This window comes from Emys orbicularis, chromosome 4 (assembly GCF_028017835.1).
Source record: "Emys orbicularis isolate rEmyOrb1 chromosome 4, rEmyOrb1.hap1, whole genome shotgun sequence".
NCBI lineage: Eukaryota > Metazoa > Chordata > Testudines > Emydidae > Emys > Emys orbicularis.
This window is the reverse complement of record NC_088686.1, coordinates 34932417-34958688: the sequence shown is the minus strand read 5'-3', so window position 1 is coordinate 34958688 and position 26272 is coordinate 34932417. Positions and strand designations below refer to the sequence as shown.

At 43.4% G+C, this 26272-nt stretch overlaps 1 protein-coding gene across 1 annotated transcript in view; it reads left to right on the top strand.

The window, feature by feature from the left end:
• The first annotated feature begins 4499 nt into the window (after positions 1 to 4499).
• The window catches only part of ZC3H14 (zinc finger CCCH-type containing 14), a 42156-nt gene continuing 20383 nt past the window's right edge, over positions 4500 to 26272 (top strand). The window contains exons 1-7 of the mRNA XM_065403929.1: positions 4500 to 4591; positions 5877 to 5919; positions 14771 to 14885; positions 22856 to 22896; positions 23281 to 23476; positions 23876 to 24299; positions 25774 to 25934. Of these exons, the coding sequence (XP_065260001.1) occupies positions 4556 to 4591; positions 5877 to 5919; positions 14771 to 14885; positions 22856 to 22896; positions 23281 to 23476; positions 23876 to 24299; positions 25774 to 25934 (1016 nt within the window). The 5' untranslated portion in view covers positions 4500 to 4555. The remainder of the gene's footprint in view (positions 4592 to 5876; positions 5920 to 14770; positions 14886 to 22855; positions 22897 to 23280; positions 23477 to 23875; positions 24300 to 25773; positions 25935 to 26272) is intronic.

The window sequence follows — 26272 nt, the reverse complement described above, 5'->3', positions numbered from 1 at the left end:
CTGCAGGATTCTCCCGGAGTCTCCAGGAATTAAAGATTAATCTGTAATTAAAGATCATGTCATGGGATGAAACCTCCAGGAATATGTCCAACCCAAATTGGCAACCCTAAAGGGTTGGGTCAGCTTGTTCCCTGACTAATGGAAAAGGGTCGCTCCAAAGTGATCCCACTAAATACAACAAACTCTTGACACTAGTGTACTCTAGAAATCAATAGGAAAGAAGGGTTGCCAGGACTTCTGAGCACAACAGAAGCTATAGAGAATGCATCATAATTTATTCACTGAACACAAGAGACGGTGGCTCCAAACACTTAGGCCTGGTCTACACTACGGGGTTAGGTCGAATTTAGCCGCATTAGGTCAATTTAAAAATGAATACGTCCACACAACCAACCCCGTTCCGTCGACCTAAAGGGCTCTTAAAATCGACTTCTGTATTCCTCCCCGGCGAGGGGAGTAGCGCTAAAATCGACTGCTGGGTCGAATTTGGGGTAGTGTGGACGCAGATCGACGGTATTGGCCTCTGGGAGCTATCCCAGAGTGCTCCATTGTGAGCGCTCTGGACAGCACTTTGAACTCCAATGTACTAGCCAGGTACAGAGGAAAAGCCCCGGGAACTTCTGAATTTCATTTCCTGTTTGGTCAGCGTGGCAAACTCAGCAGCACAGATGACCATACAGTCCCCCCAGAATTGTAGAGCGTAGACTGTTTCTATGCTCCCCCTATCATCTCTGTCCCTGAGGTTATCGCAGATTAGAAGGCGAAAAAAACGCACTCATGATGACATGTTTTCCGAGCTCATGCAGTCCTCCTGCACTGATAGGGCATAGCTTAATGCATGGAGGCATTAAGTGGCAGAGGCCAGGAAACAGGAGCGCCACCAGCTTTTTTGCCGCCCTAGGCAGCAAAAGGTCCCGCCCCCGAAATGCCGCCCCCGACAGAGGTGGCGGAAGGTCCTGCTCCCGAAATACCGACGAGGACCGGGGCGGCCGAAGATCCGGCCACCGCGATCGCCGCTCCCCAAATGTTAATGCCCTAGGCGACCGCCTAGGTCACCTAATGGGTTGCGCCGGCCCTGCCAGAAAAGAATTAAGTGAGTGCGAAGAGCGGAGGCATGATGTGATGCTGAGGCTAATGGGGGAGCAAACGGACATGATGAAGCGTCTGTTGGATCTGCAGGAAAGCCAACAAGAGCACAGACCTCCGCTGCATCCACTGTATAACCACTTACCCTCCTCCCCATGTTCCATAGCCTCCTCACTCAGACGCCCAAGAACACGGGGGGGGGAGGGCGGCGGGAGGCTCCGGGCACCCAGCCACTCCACTGCAGAGGATGGCCCAAACAACAGAAGGCTGTCATTCAAACAGTTTGATTTTTAGTGTGGCTACAATAAGCAATGTGGCTTTGTCCTACCCTCCTCCCCCACCCCACCCGGGCTACCTTGTCCGTTATCTCATTTTTTTTTAATTAATAAAGAAAGAATGCATGGTTTCAAAACAATAGTTACTTTATTTCGAAGGGGGGAGGGTGGTTGGCTTACAGAGAATTAAAATCAACAAAGGGGGCGAGTTTGCATCAAGGAGAAACATGCACAACTGTCACAGCGAAGCCTGGCCAGTCATGAAACTGGTTTTCAAAGCCTCTCTGATGCGCAGCGTGCCCTGCTGTGCTCTTCTAACTGCCCTGGTGTCTGGCGCGAAACGATTGTCTGACGTTGCTTTCACGGAGGGAGGGGCAACTGACGACATGTACCGAAAACCACCCGCGACAATGTTTTTGCCCCATCAGGCATTGGGAGCTTAACCCAGAATTCCAATGGGCGGCGGAGACTGCGGGAACTGTGGGATAGCTACCCAGATTGCACCGCTCCGTAAATTGATGCTAACCACGGTAGTGAGGACGCACTCCGCCGACTTAATGCGCTTAGTGTGGACATACACAATCGACTGTATAAAATCGATTTCTAAAAATCGACTTCTATAAAATCGACCTAATTTCGTAGTGTAGACATACCCTTAAAGTCAGACACAGACTGATATTGATTGTCCCAGGGATGGGAATTATTCTTTGTGTGATTTATGAAATCTTCTCTCCTTTTTACAAATGTATTTTCTCCTTCACTTCCCTTTTACTACTTGACAGAGTGTCTCTGAGACTTCCTTTGTTTTTCATCACTCTAGGTATTATTCATGACAAATACAGGATGTTCCACAAAACAAGGTTAAATCAGGGCTCTCAGGAATTTACAGGGGCTTGTAAACTATGGAGTGTTGTAGCCATGTCAGTCCCAGGATATTAGAACAAGGAGGGAGAGGTAATAGCTTTTATTGGACCAGTGTTGGTGAGAGAGACAAGCTTTCGAGTTTACACAGAGCTCTTCTTCAAGTCTGGGCAACTTATCAGAGTGTTTATCTGTGACACTCTAAGTTACCCAGACCTCAAGAAGAGCTCTGTGTAAACTCGAAAGCTTGTCTCTCTCACCATCTGAAGTTGGTCCAATAAAATATATTACCTCACCCACCTTGTCTTTTTAGGGGACCATTTAAGACCCACAGGCAGTTATGTGAAATGCAACACTATAATTTATTTGTTGAGTTTTAAAAAGGGTGTTAGGTGCCATAGAGACATAAAATGACATAGACACAATCCCTGCCCTACAATGCTTGCAGTCTAAAACATGTCCATTGTTTCTGCAGATGAAACTTTTATCTGTGTTTGCTAAATTACCCTTTCAAGGTACAATTGGGCTCGTAAACAATGACCAGCAGTTCATCATCTTGTGCTACTGAATATATTAGCTGAGATTATTATTGAGGTTCTCCAGTTACAGCTTTGTAGTTAAAACTGAGATTTGCACTTAATACAGAGATTAATCACTGATTTATGTATGAAGAATACAGCATATACTCCCCAAAATTACAGCACTCTATCAGAAAATTCATTCTGTATTCAAAGATAATTTACAAGTAAATCCACTAATTTGAGATAAAATTAATTTTACAATATGTCCTTTAGCATTCAGACCTTCCTTGTCTAGACAACTTTATCTCGGCTCTGTAGTGAACCCATAAGTAATTTTTTACAACTGTCCTTAATGTCTTTAAAGTCAATTTAATCTAACCTTGGACCATAAAAATTATTATTGATCATAATTTTATGGTTATTGCATGGTGTTGTTACAGGACAGAGTTCATGTTATTTAGATGACTTTACTGTTTATTTCCATATTTTAATATGTTTGTATTTCTTTTAAGTTTTACCTTAACTCCTGGGTTTGTATGCTTGTTTTGGGGATAATTACAACATCCCTGTAATGTTAATGTTTTTACCTTTAAGTTACTGATATGTCTTTAAATGTAGTTTTTTTGTATGGAAATAACCTTTTTTGTTTCAATTATTAAGGTGTGTTAAGATCACTTCTTGCCATGCTGATCAATACTCTCTCATTTTTTCCTTGTACTCTCATATTCGTCTGGAACCATCTGATGTCTCTTGACTTATTCTTACATTGTAAACTGTTGGGGCAGGGGCTGTTTTTTTGCTCTGTGTTTGTATAGCACCTAGCACAATGGGGTTCAAGCTGTTAAGCACTACAATAATACAAGTTTAAAAAAAGTTACCATGTAATATATACAATGATTTAAATATATGTAATATCAACCTTAATTTGTGTTTTAATTTTAGCTTTTATGGATAGATTCACTTGTATGCTCTCACTGCTTTATGCCACTTTGGAGCAGTCCAAACTACCAGCTGTATACTGGCATGTTAAACTGGGTTTACAGTGGGCAGGACTGGGTGCGGTACAGTCATATCAGGGAGAGGAGCTGTCTGTGGTGGATGATGGCTCTTGCGAGTGGGGGCCCAAGATGCTGCTGCTTTCGCCACTGTGGTTCCTGGCAGAGCCCTTTATATCTGTGGATATCCACATCCGCGGGTATGAATTTTGTATCCACACACGGCTCTAACTTTTACCCTCAAAATGCAGGCGCCTGCAGGGTTTGGTGGGAATTTTATGAATCACAGTGGAGCCTAAAACTGAAGTTTAGGTGCTTAGGCACCTTTGTGAATCCCATCCTTAGTTGTTTGGGATACAGGGTTTTTTTAAATGTTAACTTAAAAAAAAATCAGCCAATTTACCAAGGAAGGAAACTTGCTGAATAGGCAACTGGGCAACTTGACTCAGAATTGAAAAAAAAAAAGGATATTTCCAAACAACCACCCCCCTTAAAAAAAAAGAAGGTGGTTATCGGTGTCTGAGAGCCTGGGAGCTGGGCAGGTGTAACAGAAGGCAGGAGGAGAGTGGTGTGTAGGGCGAGCAGGGATGAGGTTCTCAGTGGCGATGAGGAGGCTCTGTTCAGAGGGGACCTGTGGCGGGCAGAGCAGCCGGCCCCGGCCCCGCTCTGTAGAGGGCCGGGGGCTGGGCTTAGTCCCGGCGGGTGCTGTTCCTGGGCTGCCCGGCAGAGGGCGCAGCAGGCGGAGGCCGCGCTCTCTGTGCCGGCCCGGCCTGTGGTGGTAGCGGCGGCGGCCCGGGACTCCTCAGACATTGCGACCATGGAGATCGGCACCGAGATCAGCCGCAAGATCCGGGTGAGCGAGAAGGGGGCCGCGAGCCCCTGCGGCCGGCTGGGCTGCCTCCCCCCCCCCGGCACAGAGTTCCCAGCTGCCCCCGCTCGCCGTGTTCCCGACGGGGTGCGGCCCCAGACCCCCGCGCTGCAGCCGCTGAACAGGGCCCGAGGCTGGTGTCACGGGCCGTACGCTAATGAGCCCCGGGCCCAGCTGTGAACCGTCCGCCGGGGTCCACGTCCAGCCCCCTGCCCGACGCGCGCGCACACAGCGGGGAGATGGGGCAGGTGACGGGGGAAGGGTCGGGGAGTGAGAACAGGTGGCGAGAGGCCCCAACTCGCCCCCGACACTCCCGCCGCCCCCATCCGAGTTTGGAATCCGAACCCTCATCCAGATCCGAACTGTGCCGCCAAAGCCGGCTCTGGAATGGGCCGAACCGACATCCAAACATCCTCGCGCTCGGGGAGGCCGAACTCTGGATCTGAATTGTGCCCCTCGAGCCCATCACTAATCTACACCAATCCTGATTCAAAAATCATGAGGTAGATTCCCCCCCAGGTCATGAGAGTGGTTTAAAAATGAGATTTGAAAAGAAAGGGTTTTTTTTTTATTGTTTGTTTTATTTTGGGGGTTCACGTTTTCCAGTGTTTCTCTGCAACTATGAAGGGCTAGGAATTTAAAAACATAAATGGAGATTTTCAAGTAATCTCATTACTCAAGGAGCTAGAGCAGGGATCAGCAACCTTTGGCATGTGGCCCATCAGGGAAATCTGCTGGTGGGCCGGGCTAGTTTGTTTACCTGCAGCATCCGCAGGTTCTGAGGATCGCAGCTCCCACTGGCTGCAGTTCGCTGTTCCAGGCCAATGGGGACTGCAGGAAGTGGCGGCCAGCACATCCCTCAGCCTGCACCGCTTCCCGCAGCCCCCATTGGCCTGGAACGGTGAACCGCGGCCAGTGGGAGCTGCGATCAGCCGAACCTGCGGATGTTGCAGGTAAACAAACCGGGCCTGCCAGCCGATTTCCCTGATGGGCCACATACCAACGGTTGCTGATCCCTGACCTAGAGTTATCCCAGATACTGAGAGACTGGTGATTACATCATGAGAGTTGTCAACACTGCCTCTCCCTTTGGAAGTTTGCATTGCAAATAGTGGAAAAGAGGAAAAATAAGCTCAACACCTGTACAAGATCTGTATTACTGGTGTTGACAAACACATTTTAGCAACCAAAATTCTCTCAGAGTTTGGGTATTAGTCATAGCCAGTGTTCCTTAACTTAAATGCAATCTTAATTTATTTTCTTTTTATAGGGCGCTATAAAGGGAAAATTGCAGGAGCTGGGGGCTTATGTCGGTAAGTTTTATTCTGTTTAATAGCTTTATTTAAGCTCATTGTAGTTAAAGGTGGAAAACACCTGCTAGTTTGTGTCTGTCCCTTGCAAGAGTATAAGGTAGTTTCCTCCCATGACAGTGTGTGGGGTTTAGGTACTGCACTTGACTTTAGCTATTTATTTTAGTGCAACAATAGTTCACAATTTGATATAGTGCTCCACTGGAAGCAACCCTGAGAAAGGCTTCAATCCCGTATCTGGATGTATATTTACAAACTCCGCCACTTACCTGGAGCACAGTTGAAGTCCCTGGGGAATGGGCTACATGGGTGCAAGGATCACATGCCATTGGGTGATCAAGCCCAAAGGTTTGTAGCTGGGTCCACAATTAATCCTGCCACCTATTTAAATGTGTCAGATGGCTAATTACATTTACAGGTTTACCGAAAGTGGTTATGAAAGGATGACCCATCATCTTCTCAGTCCATCATGTCTGAAGGGGATGAGCTCATAATTTCTCCTTGCAAGTCTTCTCTTTAATTTGTTTGTCAGCCCCACTGTATATTTGGTCATTCAACCATGCAGCCTGGTTGTCTTCTTTAATTCCTCTCTTTCCTTCCCACTGTTACCTTTCAGTTCTCTGGTTTCTCAATTATACAGCTTCTTTTTCAACAACATCTCTGAAATCAGTTCTTTCTTTTTTCTAGTGCCAAGATGTTATTAGTACTCTAGTAATCTCTGATTTTAATTACTCCAAATGAGGAAGTTAGTTAACTAGAAATTAAAAGGTATGGTGCCAAAAGTGAAATCCCTGCAAGCTTCATGGAAACTTTTTAAAGACACCATAATAGAGGTTCAAATAAATGTATACCTAAATTAAAAAACATAGTAAGAAAACCAAAAAAGTGCCACCAGGGCTAAACAACAAAGTAAAAGAAGCAGTTAGAGGCAAAAAGGCATCCTTTAAAAAGTGGAAGTTAAATCCTATTGAGGAAAATAGAAAGGAGCAAAAGGCGAAAAAGAATTTGAAGAACAGCTAGTCAACTCAAAAAGTAACAGCAACATTTTTGTAAGTACATCAGAAGCAGGAAGCCTGCTAAACAATCAGTGGGGCTACTGGACGATCGAGATGCTAAAGGAGCACTCAAAGAGGATAAGGCCATTGCAGAGAAACTAAATGAAGTCTTTGCATTGGTCTTCATGGTTGAGGATATGAGGGAGTTTCCTCAGCCTGAGACATTCTTTTTAGGTGACAAATCTGAGGAACTCTCCCAGATTGAGGAGACAGCAGAGGAGGTTTTGGAACAGATGGATAAATTAAACAGTAATAAGTCACCAGGACCTGTTGGTATTCACCCAAAAGTTCTGAAGGAACTCAAATGTGAAATTGCAGAACTACTAACTGTGGTATGTAACCTATCATTTAAATCAGCTTCCGTAACAGATGACTGGAGCATAGCTAATGTGACACCAATTTAAAAAAAAGATTCCAGAAGTGATCCTGGCCATTACAGACCGGTAAGCCTCACTGCAGTACAGGGCAAATTGATTGAAACTATAGTAAAGAACAGAATTATCAGACACATAGCTAAACACAATTTGTTGGGGGAAGAGTCAACGTGGTTTTTGTAAAGGGAAATCATGCCTCACCAATCTACTAGAATTCTTTGAAAGGGTCAACAAGCATGTGGACAAGGGGAATCCAGTGGATATAGTATACTTAGATTTTCAGAAAGCCTTTGACAAGGTCCCTCACCAAAGGCTCTTAAGCAAAGTAAGATGTCATGGGAATAAGAGGGAAGGTCCTCTCATGGATTGTTAGCTGGTTAAAAGATAGGAAACAAAGCGTAGTAATAAATAGTCAGTTTTCAGAATGGAGAGAGGTAAATAGTGGTGTCCCCAGGGAGCTGTACTGGGACCAGTTCTATTCAACATATTCATAAATGATCTGGAAAAGGGGGTAAACAAGAGGGTGGAAAAATTTGCAGATGATACAAAACTACTCAAGATAGTTAAGTCCCAGGCAGACTGTGAAGAGCTACAAAAGGATCTCACAAAACTGGGTGACTGGGCAACAAAATGGCAGATGAAATTCAATGCTGATAAGTGCAAAGTAATGCACGTTGGAAAACATCATCCCAACTATACATATAAAATGATGGGGTCTAAATTAGCTGTTTCTACTCAAGAAAGAGATCTTGGAGTCATTGTGGATAGTTCTCTGAAAACAAGCACTCAGTGTGCAGCGGCAGTCAAAAAAGCTAACAGAATGTTGGGAATCATTAGGAAAGGGATAGATAATAAGACAGAAAATATCATATTGCCTTTATATAAATCCGTGGTACGCCTACATCTTGAATACTTTATGCAGATCTGGTCAGCCCATCTCAAAAAAGATATATTGGAATTGGTACAGAAAAAATGATTAGGGGTATGGAACAGCTTCCATATGAAGAGAGATTAATAAGACTGTGACTTTTCAGCTTGGAAAAGAGATGACTAAGGGGGGGGATATCATAGAGGTCTATAAAATCATGACTGGTGTGGAGAAAGTAAAGAAGAAAGTGTTATTTACTCCTTCTCCTAACACAAGAACTAGGGGTCACCAAATGAAATTGATAGGCAGCAGGTTTAAAAGAAACAAAAGGAAGTATTTATTCACACAACACATAGTCAACCTGTGGAACTCTTTGCCAAAGGATGTTGTGAAGGCCAAGACGATAACAGGGTTCAAAAAATAACGAAATAAGTTCATTGAAGATACATCCATCAATGGCTATTAGCCAGGATGGACAGGGATGGTGTCCCTAGCCTCTGTTTGCCAGAAGCTGGGAATGGGAGACTGGGGATGGATCACTTGTAACTATCTATTCTGTTCATTCTCTCTGAAGCACCTGGCATTAGCCACTGTCGGAAGACAGGATACTGGGCTAGATGGACCTTTGATCTGAGCCAGTATGGCTGTTCTTCTGTAACCCCCTCTTCCATTGTCTGTCCCCACCAACTAGTTCATTCAAAAGACAGTTACCAAGATAATCTTTACAATGGCTCCTGTTCTTCTTCTGAATTAAGTTCAAGCTTCTTGTTTTATTGAAAGGTCTCTGGACTCACCTACATCTTTGCCCACGTCTTATCCTACCTTCTGTCTACACTCAAGTTGTTGTGGTCCTTTGTCGTCATTTCTCGCTCCTGATTTTTACACCTTCTTTCATGTTACCCTTAATGCTTGGAACAGCCTTCCAATTAATATTTGCCTCCATTTCTTCCTTTAGAAAACCAAAATCCTCCCTACTTCTTGAGACATTTTTACTATTCTGAGCATAGACCATTCTGTATGTGTACATTTTTGTTCCGATTTGTGTCTATTTGTGCCATTCTGTTAGGTTTTCTGCAAAAAGACTGTTGTTTTTGGTTTTTTAAAGTTATTTATAATGTAGAAATAAGTGTTAAAGGAAAATCTCACAACATAGGAAACTAAAAAGAAGAAAAAATATTCTAAAATGCTAATCCACAATTTTTCAAAATATATCAAAATCTCAGATTTGTACAGATGCCCAAGTTTTTCAGCAAGGGAGTAACTTCCATACATTTAGTAAGAGAACTAGGGGACTGCGAACAGTAATATCTTATTCTGGAACGGTTCACAAACTACTAGCACAGGGCTGAAATGATATCTTATGAACTTTAAGAACTGCTGTTGCAGTATATGAATTTAACTGCTGTAGTCACACAAACTGTGTCATACTCCTCTGTACATTTTAAAATATGAGAGAAAATGTAATTCTGTTCAGTTACGCTTTCATTTCAGTTTAAGATTTCCTCCTCTTTTCTCTGATTTGTTTCCTTAGGCCCTGATATTGTAAAGGCTTACGCATATGCTTGATTGTAAAGTCTTCGGGGCATAGGCTGTCTGCTGCTCTGTAGAGTCCTAGTAAAATGGGGCCCCACTCTTGATTCGTTCTAAGGTACTACTGCAGGGATCGGCAACCTTTGGCACGCAGCTCGCCAGGATAAGCCCCTTGGCGGGCCGGGACGGTTTGTTTACCTGCCGTGTCCGCGGTTCACCGCTCCAGGTCAATGTGGGCGGTGGGAAGCCGTGGCCAGCACATCTCTCGGCCCACGCCGCTTCCCGCAGCCCCCATTGGCCTGGAGCGGCGAACTGCGGCCAGTGGGAGCCGCGATCGGCCGAACCTGCGGACGCGGCAGGTAAACAAACCGTCCCGGCCCACCAGGGGGCTTACCCTGGCGAGCTGCGTGCCAAAAGTTGCCGATCCCTGTACTACTGTAATAAACATGTTAAATACAAATATGCTCAACCTTACACACTGTGAGTAGTCTCTCTGAAGTCAGACAACTTACAGTGTAAAGTTAAGCACACAAATAAGTTGCTTCAAGATTGGGGCCTTGATTTTTTTTTTTAAATTGTTTTTTTTTTTTTAAATAAAGAATAGATGTACCATTATTAAGGTTAAGATTTAGTCATGGGTATTTTTAGTAAAAGTCATGGACAGTAAACAAAAATTCACGGCCCATGACCTGTCCATGACTTTTACTATAAACACCCCTGACTAAATCTTAGCCCCAGGGCATGGCTGCACTGGGGGGCCCCCGGGACCAGCCCCACTGGCCGCTGCAGCTGCAGAATTTCATGGAGATCGTGGAAAGTCACGGAATCCGTGACTTCCGTGACCTCCGTGACAAACTTGTAGTTGTAACCACTATTTCCTCTCAGCAGCATTCCCCACCAATCCCTCAGATAAAGATAGATAAGGAGGAGTTCTGAATTGGATTATCTTCAGTAAACATTATTAGTTTTCTTTTACGTTTAGTGACAACGGTAGCTTTGGGGTTGTGCAGCATTGTTAAGTGTCACCAAAATAAAAAAGGGTACATTGAATCCTTTTCATAAAGTCGTTCAAAATGCTGCTGCTCAAAGGGCTATTCAGGTTTTAATAATATAATACTTTGAAATGGAAGGCACTGTTGAGAATTGCAAAGTGCTTTATACATAGTAAGGAATGAAAGTAAGAACACATCCTTTCATTGGTATTCATCTGAAACGAACAATAGTTTGTTTTTAATCTTGCATATAGACCAAGGCCCTGATTGAACAAAGCACTTAAACATGTATGTAATTTTAAGTGATTTAATTGGCACTGCTGACATGCCTAGTTATGCACGAGTTGAAGTGCTTTGCTGAATCCAGACCCTAATGATCTTACCATCCCCCCTTGAAGTATATAGTGTCTGTCTATGGTTATTCAATATTTTTTAGATGGAATTTTTGAAGTTAATAGGTAAAGGTTTGTCTGTAAATTTTATGCATAAATCAGAAAGCAAATTTCTCTATTTCAGGGATGTGCTGGCCGCCGCTTCCGCAGTTCCCATTGGCCGGGAACGGTGAACCGCGGCCACTGGGAGCTGCGGGGGGCCGTGCCTGCAGACGGTCAACATAAACAAAATGTCTCGCGGCCCGCCAGCGGATTACCCTGATGGGCCGTGTGCAGAAGGTTGCCGACCCTTGCTCTATTTGGTTGCTTTTCCTGAGGGAAAAAGCCCTTTTGCAGTATAGGGCTTTTATCTTAAATATTTGAATAAATGAGAAAACATATAGTATGAGTGTTTAAAGAACAGGCCATAATATACAAATGTGATATCAAAATGACTTTGTTCATATGTTTATTGTGTATGTGTGACTCACTTGCTCTTTTAAAATTTTACTGTAATTTTAAGTTTGCTTCTGGTGGAGTTGACAATCTTATGTGCTTTAGCCATATCTGAAGCTTGTATTGTATTTCAGAGGAAGTGGAAAAACTTGTTCATGAAAAGCTTGCTTATTCATTTGCTTATCAGATAATCCATTTGTTGTGCTGTCATAAGTAGGTATGTTTGACATACCAGAATGCAGTTCAGACCAGTGAGGAGCTGTCTCATCCCTGTACTACAACCTTTACTCCTGGGGGAATTCTGCACCACTGCACATGCTCAGAATTTATGTCCCCTGCAGATTTCTTTGCTTCCCCGCAGAAAAATGACTTTCTGACAGGGAAGCAAAGGGAAGCCACAAGAGCAGTTATGTGACCCTCCTCAGCAGTATGTTTCTGGTGCCCAGGGCAGCCGGCAGCTAAATCACTTTGGGGCAGGAGCTGGGACTGGGGAAGAGCCGGCTGGTGGCTCCTACCCTGCACCGGGGTCAGCTGCTAGTCCCGGCTGGGCTAGGGAGGACAGGACTTCCTCTTCCCCTGCATGGCATCTGGGGCTTTGTCAGACCCACCCCCAGATTTCTCCCTCGGCTGTAGGAAGCTCTTCAAACTCCCCTCCTGCCCGTGCCCTCCCCCCTCCCCGGTGCTTCCTGCATCCATACCCCATTGCTCCTCAGCTGCAGGGGGAGGGATCACTGTACGGGGAGCTGCTCCCCCATCCACCCAACCCCCACTGCATCCAGAACCCCTCATACCCAGACCCTCACCCCTCGCACCCATAACCCCCCCCAACGAGCCCCACCCCCCCGTACCACCCTGATGAGCCACCCACACCCGTATCCTCACCGTACCGAACCCCAGCCAGCTGCACCTGGATCCCCACCTCACTGAGCCCCACTCCCCCAGAATCTGGACCCCCCCGCTGAGCTCCCCACACCCCTCCTGCTGATGTCTATCCCCCCACTGAGCCCCAGCCACCTTCACCTGGAACCCTCTGCTGAGTCCCATTACCGTTGCACCCAGAACCCCCCAACAAGCCTTTGTGCATCCAGATTCTCCCCCCCTCTCCTCCACACCCGGACCCCACTGAGCCACGCACCCAGATTGCCCCACACAGAACCTTCTCAATCCACACCTGGATCCCCCCACACTAAGCCCCTCCACAGTTGGATCCTGCCTTGCTGAGCCTGCTTGCCCACACCTGGTGCACTTGGCATGGAGGGGCAGGGCCCTGGGGTGTTTCTGGGGCAGGCCCGGTCCTTGTGCTGTGTCAGGGTTGGGTGCAGCCTCACCACGGAGTCTGTCCCCCAGGTGGGAGCTGTACAGTGATCTCCCACCTCTGTGCAGCCAGCGGCCTGTGCTCCTCAGTGCCCTGCTGGAGCCTCCACATTTATTTGACAAATAAAATTTGCAGAATTTTGCAGAATTTTAAAATATTGTGCGCAGAATTTATATTTTTTTGGCACAGAATTTTTATTTTTTTGGTGCAGAATGCCCTCAGGAGTAAACCTTGGGTGCCTCACAATACCTTGCTTATAGTAGCTCCCACCTAGGCTGCTCACAAACAGTCTTCCAGCATGCAGGTCACACCATGAGTCTCTGTACAGCTGCAGCCTGCCAGCCACACTTGGTTTTCACTCTGGCTCTTACCAACCTTCGTTATACTGCAGGGTGACCCCAACACACTCCCAGTCCTGGATCCCACCCCCCCCAGTGTATGTCTTGTACTGCACAGCCCTCTCCTGAACAGTCCACATTAATTCCGTCATTCCTTTAAGGAATAATACACACAAGCTTACCACCTTAAATGGAGTTACTCAGACACTTCTACTTAAATACTGCATTAGCTTAATCAAGTTTATTAACTACAAAGAGAGCGTTTTAAGTGAGTACAAGCAATGAGGCGTAAAAGTCAGAAATAGTTACAAGAAAATAAAGATAAAAATGCTTTCTGGTGCCTAGCTTAACAGATTTAAAAATTTTATTAAAGCTAATGTTAAAATTATACAATACACAGGTTGTGAAAAGAGTGACTGTACATCTCCGTATAGTGCTTGGATTATCCACAAATACAAAGTTTGTTTTTAAAAGTCATATGGTACATATAGTACAATATCAACAGTAACCCAGATTTAGGTGAATAAATTTAAGAATACAGGTTAGATATTAGATTCAAAGCAAAATTTCTTACCACATGCTTCCAACAGCATTACTGACCAAACTTCCAGGTGAGGATCCCTCCCCCAGAGTCCAATGGCTGCTTCTTTTGTCTTCTCAGGTGCAAAGAGGGAGATGGACAGGGAGAGAGAGGAGGGGAGCTTTGGAGTGCTTGTCCCTCCTTTTTATAGTTTCAGTCCCTCTTTGAAAAGCATTTCCAGCTGAGAACCAAGAGACTGGGGGTCTGATGGACCAGGGACACCTCATGCTCTTTCTTTTCTAAGATGCAGCTTTCTTTGTCCTTGTCCCCCTTTCTTGCCAAAGGATGGTCACTGGATAGGGGATGGCCCATCAGCTTTGTTGACACCTGCCTGGGGCGTCTGCTTGCCCTTTGTCTTTGAGAAATTGGTTTAGCTACTTCCCAGATTTATCTGGGAAACACACTTAAGTCATGATTTCATCTTATGTTCATAACTTTACACACAATGTTGCTAGATGCATTTTACAATGATATTACTGATCAGCAAGTTAGGAGTTTTCAAATGATACCTCACAAGGCATGCCTTGTACAAAGATTATCACAGTAGTGTGTAGGGTGTGAATACAGGGGTGCATTTCATCACAATATGTCAGAACATAGAAGGGTTTTGATGAAGCAACTTTATGGTGCTACATCTAGTGTTGTCAGTGATGTAGATTTTTCATTGCAAAAGAGAGAACCTTGAAAGCTTTTGATTTTGCAAGAAAATTCGCAAGTAATTACCAGTCAGTTCAAAGAAGTCTGTTTGGCCATGATTTTGCTGTTCTCTTGCTACCTCTGTGCTTCCTGTTTAATGAAGATCTTCATTCCAAGGGGTTTATAGTAAAACTGGAGAAATATTCTGATGTCTTCTTTGGGGATCTAATCTCTTTTGTGCATCTACTCTACTTTGAAAATCTTATAAAAATGTCATTGTTAATTGCAAAGTTGCTTTGAAAAATAATAACAAATTGTATATTTTTTTCTTCCAATTAGATGAAGAGCTCCCTGATTATATTATGGTAATGGTGGCCAACAAGAAGAGTCAGGAGCAGATGACAGAGGACCTTTCCCTTTTCCTAGGAAACAACACTGTCAGGTTTACTGTATGGTATGTTTGTGAGCTACTTTTTCCATGAACCTTACTTCTTACAATCATTTCATAACTGCTTTCTGTATATGAGACTTGAGAATATAAGAAATTACACATAACATTTGATCAATTAATTTTTTCTTGTGCATGAAGTGATGCAATATAGTAACTGATAATTTTTAAAATTATTACTTGTAGCGTGCCAATATTCAGGCAGTGGTAACACTAACATATATATATATATATATATATATATATATATATATATATATATATATATATATATATATATATATATATATATATATATATATATATATATACAGCAGTTAGAGATTGAGGTATTGGTATTCTCCTTTTATCCACTTTTCCAGCTGAACCTCAAGGTTCTGAAATGTTCAGAATAAATTAGGAGTTTATTTAGACATGGTTAGCAAAAATGAGTTTCAAACATTTGAATCCCATCAAGGGAGTCACCCTCAGAAAATTATTACTGCAAAATTCTATAAGAATAGAGAACATTACAGAGTGCAGTCACAGCTGGTTATGGTAGATTTATTTGGTAAACTTCCCGTTTATTCAGATTAACACAGCTTCAGTTAGAGATGTTGATATTGTGTAGGCATTATTGTTATGCAGTGTTATATCCGTGTTGGTCACAGGATTTTAGAGAGACAAGGTGAGTGAGGTAATATCTTGTATTGGACCAACTTGTGTTGGTGAGAGAGACAAGAACTTCTTCCACAAACTCTGCAACATTAACAGCCTCCCTCAGAACACTATCCTTACCACCATGGATGTCACTTCCCTATACGCCAATATCCCTCACAGTGATGGCATAGCTGCCTGCCTCGAAATATTTTCAAGACAATGGACAACCCTCAGATATCTACCTCAAACACATCGAGAAACTCCTCCATTTCATCCTCACCCATGACAATTTTCCATTCAATAACACCACGCTTTGTCCAAACCATGGGAACAGCCATGGGTACCAGGATGGATTTCCAGTATGTCAACCACTTCATGTTCCTCCTTGAAGAATTATTTCTGAGCAAATGCACCATGAAACAAGTGATATGCCTCAGATACATCAATGATAGATTTCCACCACAACATTAAAAACCACCACCTGTCCACTAAACTCTTTCTGGAATGCTCCCACGCTAGCATCAACTTCTTGGACACCACAATCAGCTTCAACAGTGGAACCCTACAGACAGCCATATACAAGAAACCCACGGATCACCACATCTATCTTCATAGATCAAGTTAACCACACCAAAAAATCTGTTCTTTACAGTCAGGCACTCAGATACCACAGAATATGCTCCAAGGAGAAAGTCCAGGATATATACCTTCACACACTTCAACCACCTTCACCAAACAAGGGCACTCCACCAGAGTAGAAGATCTGATCAATCATGGAATGGGCCACCCAGATAACTAGGGGTATTCAGTCTCTCAGGGTATCACCTACCAACCCACACTGGAACCCATATGAGTATCGTGAAACAACTAAAACCCATACTCGATGGGGACTTCATCCTGAAAGAAATCTTTCCAGAACTCCCTCTTCTGACCTTCAAACAATCTCCCAGCCTCTCCAAGCTCCTCCTCAAAAGCAAGCTCCCCACAGACCAAAATGCATCAACTCAAAGCAGCACCAGACCCTGCCAGAGCAACAGATTCAAAGCCTGCAGACATATCTCCACTGTTGCAATGATCAACACCCCCCACAACACGCCTTTCAAGATCCATGGGTCCTACACATGCCTATCACAACGTGGTGTACCTCATCCAGTGCACTAAATGCCCCAATAACAACTATGTGGGTGAAACCAAACAATCACTACGCTCTCGAATGAACTCTCACAGAAAAATGATAAAAGACAAAAAACACCCTATCCCCTGTGAGTGAACACTTTTCACAAAGCGGTCACTCTATCTTAGACCTATCAGTCCTCATGCTCAAAGGAAAGTTACATAAGAACAGCCGTACCGGGTCAGACCAAAGATCCATCTAGCCCAGTATCCTGTCTACCGACAGTGGCCAATGCCAGGTGCCCCAGAGGGAGTGGACCTAACAGGCAATGATCAAGTGATCTCTCTCCTGCCATCCATCTCCATCCTCTGACAAACTGAGGCTAGGGACACCATTCCTTACCCATCCTGGCTAATAGCCATTAATGGACTTAACCATCATGAATTTATCCAGTTCTCTTTTAAACACTGTTATAGTCCTAGCCTTCACAACCTCCTCAGGTAAGGAGTTCCACAAGTTGACTGTGCGCTGCGTGAAGAAGAACTTCCTTGTATTTGTTATAAACCTGCTGCCTATTAATTTCATTTGGTGACCCCTAGTTCTTGTATTATGGGAATAAGTAAATAACTTTTCCTTATCCACTTTCTCCACATCACTCATGATTTTATATACCTCTATCATATCCCCCCTTAGTCTCCTCTTTTCCAAGCTGAAAGTCCTAGCCTCTTTAATCTCTCCTCATATGGGACCTGTTCCAAACCCCTAATCATTTTAGTTGCCCTTTTCTGAACCTTTTCTAGTGCCAGTATATCTTTTTTGAGAAAGTTGCACAATGCTTTCAAAAGATGACCCTGGGAGCTTAAATTCATGACTTAGATAAACACTAAAAATCATGGATTGAACAGACACTGGATTTATGGCTTATTACAATAATCTATAACCAACAACCTTCCCCCAGCTGCCTCCCCTTCTCCCTTCCTCTTCCCTTTATGACTGGAAGGGTGTTAACGGGTCACTTCACCTTGAATGGTCCCTTGAAATATGTGTTAACTACTTATGCTAAACAATCTGTTCCACTTTGTATTTAGTTATGACACTCTGAGTACCTTTCCCAGACCTGAAGAAGAGCTCTGTGTAAGGCTATGTCTGCACTATAGCACATGTCAGCATAACGTATGTTGCTCAGGGATGTGAAAGAACCACCCCCTTGAGTGACATAAGTTACACTGACATAAGTGCCGGAGTGGACAGTGCTCTGTTGGCAGGAGAGCTTCCCCCACCGACATAGCTACTGCTGCGCACAGAGCTGGTTTTGTTATGCTGACGGGAGAGCTTTCTCCTGTCGGCATAGAGCGTCTTCTCCAGACGTGCTGCAGCAGTGCAGCTGTATCGGTACAGCTGTGCCGCGGCAGCCCTGTACGTATAGGCATGGCCTAAGTTCATAAGCCTGCCTCTCTCATCAACAGAAGTTGGTCCACTAAAAGGTATTACTTCACCCACCTTTTCTCTATAGGCATTATAGGAACATAGGAATTGCCATATCAGGGCAGATGATTGGTCCATCTACTTCTGTATTCTCTCTTTGGCAACAGCTGTAGATGGTTCAAAGAAAGGTGCAAACTGCCTCCCCCCATGACTCCAAAACCTCATGATGAACAATTATGAAAAAACTTTCCCATCAGGGAAATTTCTTCCAAAGTCCTAGCAGCTGTGGATACTTTATACCCTGAAACATGACAGTATGAATCCCTCATAAATTTTCTCCTGTCTAATGTAACACTAGGGGGGCTTACTGTCTTCACCTTTCATTAAATTTAGGTCTTGAATGGTTTTAAAGTTTGATAATATTTAAAGGGGTGTTGTGTTAATTTAGGGGCTTTCCAACTTTGAAAGTTTCAATTTTTTCCACAGGTAAACTGACTTCTGAATTTTTTTTACCTACTATAGTTTAAAGTAACACACAAGATTTTAACTGAAATAAAATAAAATATTACAGTTCTGTTTTTTTTTTTTTTTTTTTTTTATAATTTGCTTTGTGCCTTTGGCAGCAGTTTGTTTATTGTCATTTTCACTGTTTCTCCTGTAAAGTAGTCGGTTTCCCCTTTTGTTGCTATAGGCCATTCACACAGCAACAGGGCAGGAGAAATTTTTTTTTAAAAGATGGGAAAAATGTGATTGTTAAACCACAACAATATACAGGAAGAACTGAAAGGCAGGTGTAGTACCTGGAACTAGTTTATCATTTTTAATTGACTAGATCTCAACACGACAGTGTCCCTTTACAGGACATATTGTGAGATTGCTTTTCATTTATTTTAGGCAGGTTCATAGGTTAGGTGTGGGGGTCACATACCCCACCCAAATTTTTGTGAGCACCGAGCTGCCTTTGTGGGGCTTTGCTCGGCCTGCTGCAGGAAGGGGAGCTCTGTCCTTCTCATGCTGCACCTTCTTCTCTCCTCCTCCCTTCCCCGGCACATTTCCAGCTCGCTTGGCCATTCTCCCCGGCAGTGGGCCCAGGGGGTGAGTGGAGGGGATGAGACGGGTGCTGCTTCTTCTGCTGGGTGAGGGTGGCTGCTATGGGTCGCTTCCTCTGTGCAGTGCAGTGGCTACCTGCGAGAGACCAGCTGGGGAGGTGGAGGCAGGGGCCCACGAGGCAGGTTAGCTTGGTGGGGTGGGGAGAGCGCAACAACCCCAGGCCGGGCACCGGGTCGCTGGGGAAGGTGCCAGGAGTAGGTTCCCTGTGCTCAGCCCAAGATAGGGACATTGCCTGCGCCCCTCCCCCCTGTGGGGAGGTCCTTGGAGAAACTTTGTTGCTGTGACCTTCCCTCCTCTTTTCCCCGGGGCTGGTGCTGGGCCTCTGACGCATGTGCTCCCCAATCCTGCGACCCCAGCCCTCCAGGAGCCGGCGGGATTGGCTGCCCTGGCCCAGGGAGGTGGGGCTGGAAGGTTCCTGCACCCAGAGGCAACACGTGGGTCAGTCACGTGCCCACAATCTTTAAATTCTGCCCTCAACAGTTATGTGTCGCCTCTGGGCCCCTGTCAGAAACAGAAGAAAAGAGCATGCAATTTATTGTTTTTTGAAAAGTATACACACTTGTACCTGGTCATTTATTCCCTATTGTGGCATGACTGAACAGTTTGTTTGTGGGTTTGTTTGTTTTTTGTCATTTTATCAGTCACACATCTGTGTGTCTTGCATCCAATGGCTACGTGAATCAGTTGGAAAACAAAATAGATACTGACGAATGTGGAGATTAGTTCCAGTACTGGAACTTTGTTCTTTATAGCATCTTTTAGCTAGACTATCCCAGAATGTATTATTAAATATGACAGAGAACATTTTTAATACTTTGAAATTAAATTAAATCATTTACTCATAAGACTAGTAATGAGGTGAGGAGAGAGAATTTGAGGTATGAAGAGAAATTATTCTTCAGTGTAGGACAATATATCAAGATACATGATTTTTTAGATGTACTTAGTTTAGTTTTGACAATGCCCTCTAAATTATTAAAGGAATGAGAGTACTGTAACTTAATCAGGCAACTCAGGTTTCTGGATCTGTTTGTGAATATAAATTTACTTCACAGCAAATATTTGATCAAATATTGAAATACATTGTGGTTAAACATAACTGAAAATATGAAGACTAAATGAAATGTATCCGATAACAATCTAGAAATATGATGGGAAAAATTAAAATGGTAAATCCAAGAAACCTAAAATTTTAAACATTGTTCTTATGCTTCCAGTCTTTGTTCTCACCAAAATGGATTTTCCTTAGATTTCAATACCAATCCTTTGCAGGGCATTCCCAGGTATAATGTATACTTCTAGTGCAGGAGTCGGCAGCCTTTCAGAAGTGGTGTGCCGAGTCTTGGTTTATTCACTCTGATTTCAGGTTTTGCGTGCCAGTGATACATTTTAACGTTTTTAGAAGGGCTCTTTCTATAAGTCTATAATATATAACTAAACTATTGTTGTATGTAAAGTAAATAAGGTTTTTAAAATGTTTAAGAAGCTTCATTTAAAATTAAAATAAAATGCAGAGTCCCCCCGGACCGGTGGCCAGGACCTGGGCAGCGTGAGTGTCACTGAAAATCAACTCGCGTGCTGCCTTTGGCATGCATGCCATAGGTTGCCGACCCCTGCTCTAGTGTATAATTCTGATTCTGCTATAAAAAGTTTCACAGCACTGCTGTGACAGAGCTGTGGCTCAGTTTAAAGGTTTGTCAGCCCTTTTCTGACCAGGGGTGAGGCCTGCTGTACACTAGAAAATGAGGTCGGTTTAACTGCATCAGTCAGGGTTGTGAAAAATCAACCCCTCGGAGTGGCATAATTAAACCAGCCTAAATCTCAGAATAGACAGTGCTAGGTCAGTGGAAGAGTTCTTCCCTTGACATAGCTACCACTTTGCAGGGAGGTGGATTACCTACACCAACAGGAGAATCCGTCCCGTCGGCATACGTAGTGACTGCACTGAAGCACTACAGTGGTGCTGCTGTAGCATTTTAAGTGTAGTCAAGCCCTGAATGTGAAAGTTGATCCATGATGATCACATCAGCCGGGTTCAGCTGACTCTGCTTTGGGAGTGTTCTAGTGAGAATGCGGCGAGAGGGATCACAAAGGCATTTCCAGCTGAGAACCGAGAGACTGGGGGTCTGGTGGACCAGGGACACCTCATGCTGTTTCTTTTCTAAGATGCAGCTTTCTTTGTCCTTGTCCCCCTTTCTTGCCAAAGGATGGGCACTGGATAGGGGATGGCCCATCAGCTTTGTTGACACCTGGCTGGGGCGTCTGCTTGCCCTTTGTCTTTGAGAAATTGGTTTAGCTACTCCCCAGATTTATCTGGGAAACACACTTAAGTCATGATTTCATCTTATGTTCATAACTTTACACACAATGTTGCTAGGTGCATTTTACAATGATATTACTGATCAGCAAGTTAGGAGTTTTCAAATGATACACCTCTGCCCCGCTATAACGTGACCTGATAGAACACGGGTTCGCATATAGCGCGGTAGCAGCGGGGCTCCGGTGGTGCTTTAAAGGGCCCGGGCTCCTCGCAGCAGCTGGAGCCCGGAGCTCTTTAAATCACCACCGGAGACCTGCCGCCCCTACCCTGGGGCTGTGGCAGCGGGGCTCGGGCAGCGCTTTAAAGGGTCCGGGGCTCTGGCTGCTGCGGGGAGCCCCGGGCCCTTTAAATTACTGCTGGAGCCCTGCCGCCCCTACCCCGGGGCTGCGGCAGTGTGGCTCCGCCGGCGATTTAAAGGGCCCGGAATCCCCGCAGCAGCTGGAGGCCGGAGCTCTTTAAATCACCGCTGGAGACCTGCCGCCCCTACCTCGATATAACGGGGTTTCAGCTATAATGCGGTAGGGATTTTTGGCTCCCCGCGACCGTGTTATATTGGGGTAGAGGTGTACCTCACAAGGCATGCCTTGTACAAAGATTATCACAGTAGTGTGTAGGGTGTGAATTACAGGGGTGCATTTCATCACAATATGTCAGAACATAGAAGGGTTTTGATGAAGCAACTTTATGGTGTTACATCTAGTGTTGTCAGTGATGCAGATTTTTCATTGCAAAAGAGAGAACCTTGAAAGCTTTTGATTTTGCAAGAAAAGATCCCTTACTCAATCTTTCAATGGAATTTGGGCACATAACTCTCTTAGGCTCCTAAATTATGAAAATGTCTGGTTGCAACCGAGTAAGTAGGGTTGAATTCTAAAATGGGCTAAAAATGGGGCATGCATTTCTGTTTTTCTCTGAAGGCAGGTGTTCAGTCAGTTTGAAATTTTACACAGGATTGTTTTATTCCCTTGTAGTTTTCTTTGTTGGTTTTACTTGATACATTTTTAATAGGAAGCCTTTGAATTTGGGCTCTAGCTGAAATTTTTCCTTGGCAGTGTTTCTTGACTGCTCTCTCTTTAAAAACATTGTGTCCATATGTAACATTTGCTAGGGAAGTGGATCTTGCATCGATCAGGTGCACAGAGCAGAGTGTTTTATCTGTGTGTACAAAACTGATTGATGGAGTCTGGGAGTGTGCAGATCTTAATTGATTGATTCTGGGGTTGGATGTACAAAGGGATGATTGTTGAAGTGGAAAGCAGGCTCACTCAAATGAGAGTGGCTTGTTGACATGAAAAATAAAACTTATAAACCTTGCTGATTTTTGAATGGCTACTGTTCTGAAAGAACTTATCTCTCTCTTTTTTTCAGGCTACATGGTGTGTTAGATAAACTTCGGTCTGTAACTACTGGTAAGTAAAGTTTGTCCAAGAAAGCAATAGCTTAGCTTTGGAAGCAGATCTCAGTACAGTATTTTCTTATACTCGTGTATATATTTTGCCAGTTTTTAAAAAGTTCTTAATTGGCTGTATCATTAATATTTAATGTATATGATGTCTGTGGCTTCTGGCTATTAAGAAAATTGTCATGTATGTTGCTTTTGGGATGAAGTAAATATGACCTTTTTAAGCAGGTCTTGCTGCTTTTTAAGTCCAGTGGGTTTGCTTCTGAGGATTTCTGTAGAGGCCAATTGTTCATTAGCTTGTGGCTTTAAGGCTGCACTTGCTGTATAATTGATTTACATAAGCTAAGTCACTGAACTTTGATGTAAGGGTGAAGTGCATCTGTCTTCACAGAACCTACTAGCCTAAAGTCTTCAGACTCTAACATCTTTGAGAGCAACTTGCCTTCAAGCAAAAGCAGTTCATGTGGGAGTGATGAGAGACGGCGTGAGGAAATCTTACCACCTCTTGCAGTCTCCAGCACTCGGGCTGAAAGAAATGATTCAAGAGTTTCAACCAGTTCACAAGAGCAGAGAGCCGCTGCTGCCCGGTAAGGCTTCTACCTGCTTATTGGCAAGAGCTCAGATTTCAGGGGATACATCACTGGAATTGTTGTTTGGAAGAGCAGTAGGGATTAACTAGCTGACGAGACCAGAACAGGAGAATGGAGGCTTTTCCAGTCTCAAGCAGAAAAGGGTTGCTACTGTGTGTTGCATAAAATAAATATTATACCTGGAAAGTTTACTTCATGCTTCTTTATGCAATAAATGTTCTTATCTTAACTAACTAAACTAAAACTAAAAGTAGATGTCAAGTCTGCCAGATTTTTTAAAAGAGCAAAATCTTGTTTTTTATTTCTGCTTATATTTAAAGCGTTCTTCTAAATTTTGTTGTTCAGGGATTCTTATCTGGCAGTTAGTTAAGACTTTGTAACCTCTTCTTTCTCCAGGCAGTCTTATGAAGATGGATCTGCATCCCGCTTAATGTCAACGGTCAAGCCTCTAAGAGAGTTGTTGCCTTCTGAAGCTGTGATTGACATTAAACCTGAACCAGATGATCTCATTGATGAAGACCTAAATTTTGTGCAGGAGAATCCATTGTTGTCTCGGAAGAAAGCTGTTGTAACTGTAACTTATGGATCTTCCCGTCCTACTGCTGAAATCTACAGACCACCAGCTAGCAGAAGCACGGACAGCCATATACACTTACAAAGATTGCCTCAGCAAGGCAGTCTACAGGGTGGTAGGCAGTTGGACATGGAAAGCTGCAGGTCTTTGGAAACAATCCCACTATGTGATCCAGAAGCATTTGGCAGCTTAGCAGAGAGTTACAGGCCCACCTTCAAACTGAGTGCTGATAAAATAAGCAGTGAGGTTAGTATGCAGATCTAAACTATGTCTGTATTTGACACACACTCAACAAAGCCAAGTCACCTTGGATGACACCTAGGAGGGCATCCTGGCCCCAGTGAAGTCAATGGGAGTTTTGATGTAAGTTGGGCCAGGATTTCACCACTTTGGTCCACTGGCCAAAAAACAGCGCGCTTAAAAAAAAAAAAAAAAAAAAAGCCCTCACAAATTGCTCACTAACTTGGTGATGTGGCATCTGTTTGGTGCTTTACTGACTTGGAGTAATGAATTAGAACATTTTTGGCAGTGAGCATATGGTAGGTAAGAATAATCATTTTAATCTCTAGATTTTTTGGAATAGCTGTGTTCATGCATGAGTTCTTTGTAGATCTCCAGTTTGCCAGGTGTGGAATAAAGACCAACACTGAAGATCAAAGAAGGAAATATATCCATCTACCTATTTGTGTATGTATCTCTATGTATTTTTAGTGTGCCAAACAACTTTGTATTTAGGGTGCATGAATCTTAGTCTCAAAAGTCATGGCTATTACATCACTTGCTGTAGATGTCAAAATGATCCTGTCAGCAGCAAGCTAATAATTCTAGGAATGTCATATTAATTTATTTAGGAGCATTGTGTGTAAAAGAAAAGGGATAAATGGATAGTTGACTTTCAAATTGTTAGGACTAGTAACTTCTTAATAAAGTAAAAAAATTATTTGCCTTTATTCTAAGTGGAACTGTTTTTTGTTTTTTATTGTTTTGTGATTATAATAATTTGTTGTGCTTATATAATGCTTTTCATCCAAAATACTTTATAAATGCAGGTAAACATCCTCCTCCCATTTTATAGACAGGGTATCTGGGTCTTGAGAAGTGATGTTTCTTGCCCAGTGTCTCTCATGAGTTAGCAGCAGACCAGTCACCTCCCTTCCTGGGGTATATTAGACACGCCCCTTTGAGCTGTTACTTTCTCAATTTTAAAAAAATTAATATTACAATCCTGTATTTAAAAAAAATAGAGGGATATTTATGGAGAGAGCCCTAGAATTTGGAGTTTTATCATCTTCAGCCTTGCCTTAGAGAAGTTTTTGTGTCTTGAAAGGTTTTTCTCTCTTCACCAAAGATCTTGATTTCTGTCACTAAAATCCTTTGGCGCATCAGTCTGGCTAGTGAACACTCTCTGTATTTATCCAAAGATAGTGCTGCTGCATAGGGGAAATAGGAAAGTATAAGCGGTATGAATGTTACTCTTGGCAGCAGAGTTCTGTCTAGGTATTCCTTGGAGGGGCTTGTGCGTCACATCCCAAACCTCATTCTTTCTATAGCACTTTTTTTTTCTGCACACAGTGCAATACATCCAGGATTTTAAGCGTGTCTCAGTGTCCTAGATTAGCGTTTAAGTGGAAGCTCTCCATCATCTGTATATTGGTGGATTAACAGGGTCTTGTTTGTTTGCATATTAATGTGGATCTGATTAATGAATTGTTGGTTGCAGGAAGAAAGCTCCAGGAAGAGAAAATTGCCAGTTATAAGCTCAGTGGTCAAAGTGAAAAAGTTCAGTAATGATGGGGAGGAGGAGGAGGAGGAGGAAGACTATGGGTTACGAATAGGAAGTATCTCCAGCAGTGTGTCTGTACCAGCAAAGCCTGAAAGAAGGTACTTGAAGATTTCTATGATCCAGTACTGGTTTTTAATATGAATCTAATAAAGGGGAGTATGGAAAAGGAATGAGGTGATGGATAAATCAAGGTTACCTAAAGGTTTAGTATAGTATGTGAGCTAACTGGTTTAAAACATTAGAATTGAAGAATACCTTATAAAAAGATTTAGTTAGTTAAAGTGTATTTTCAGATTGTGTCTTCTAGCGACACTGTACTTAAATATGCAGTGTTTTAACATTTTGTTGAAAGTGAAACATCACAGTACTGGATTTACAATGGCTATTGGAATTCATATATCTGCAGGAAAAATTAATTTCTCTCTCTCTCTCTCTC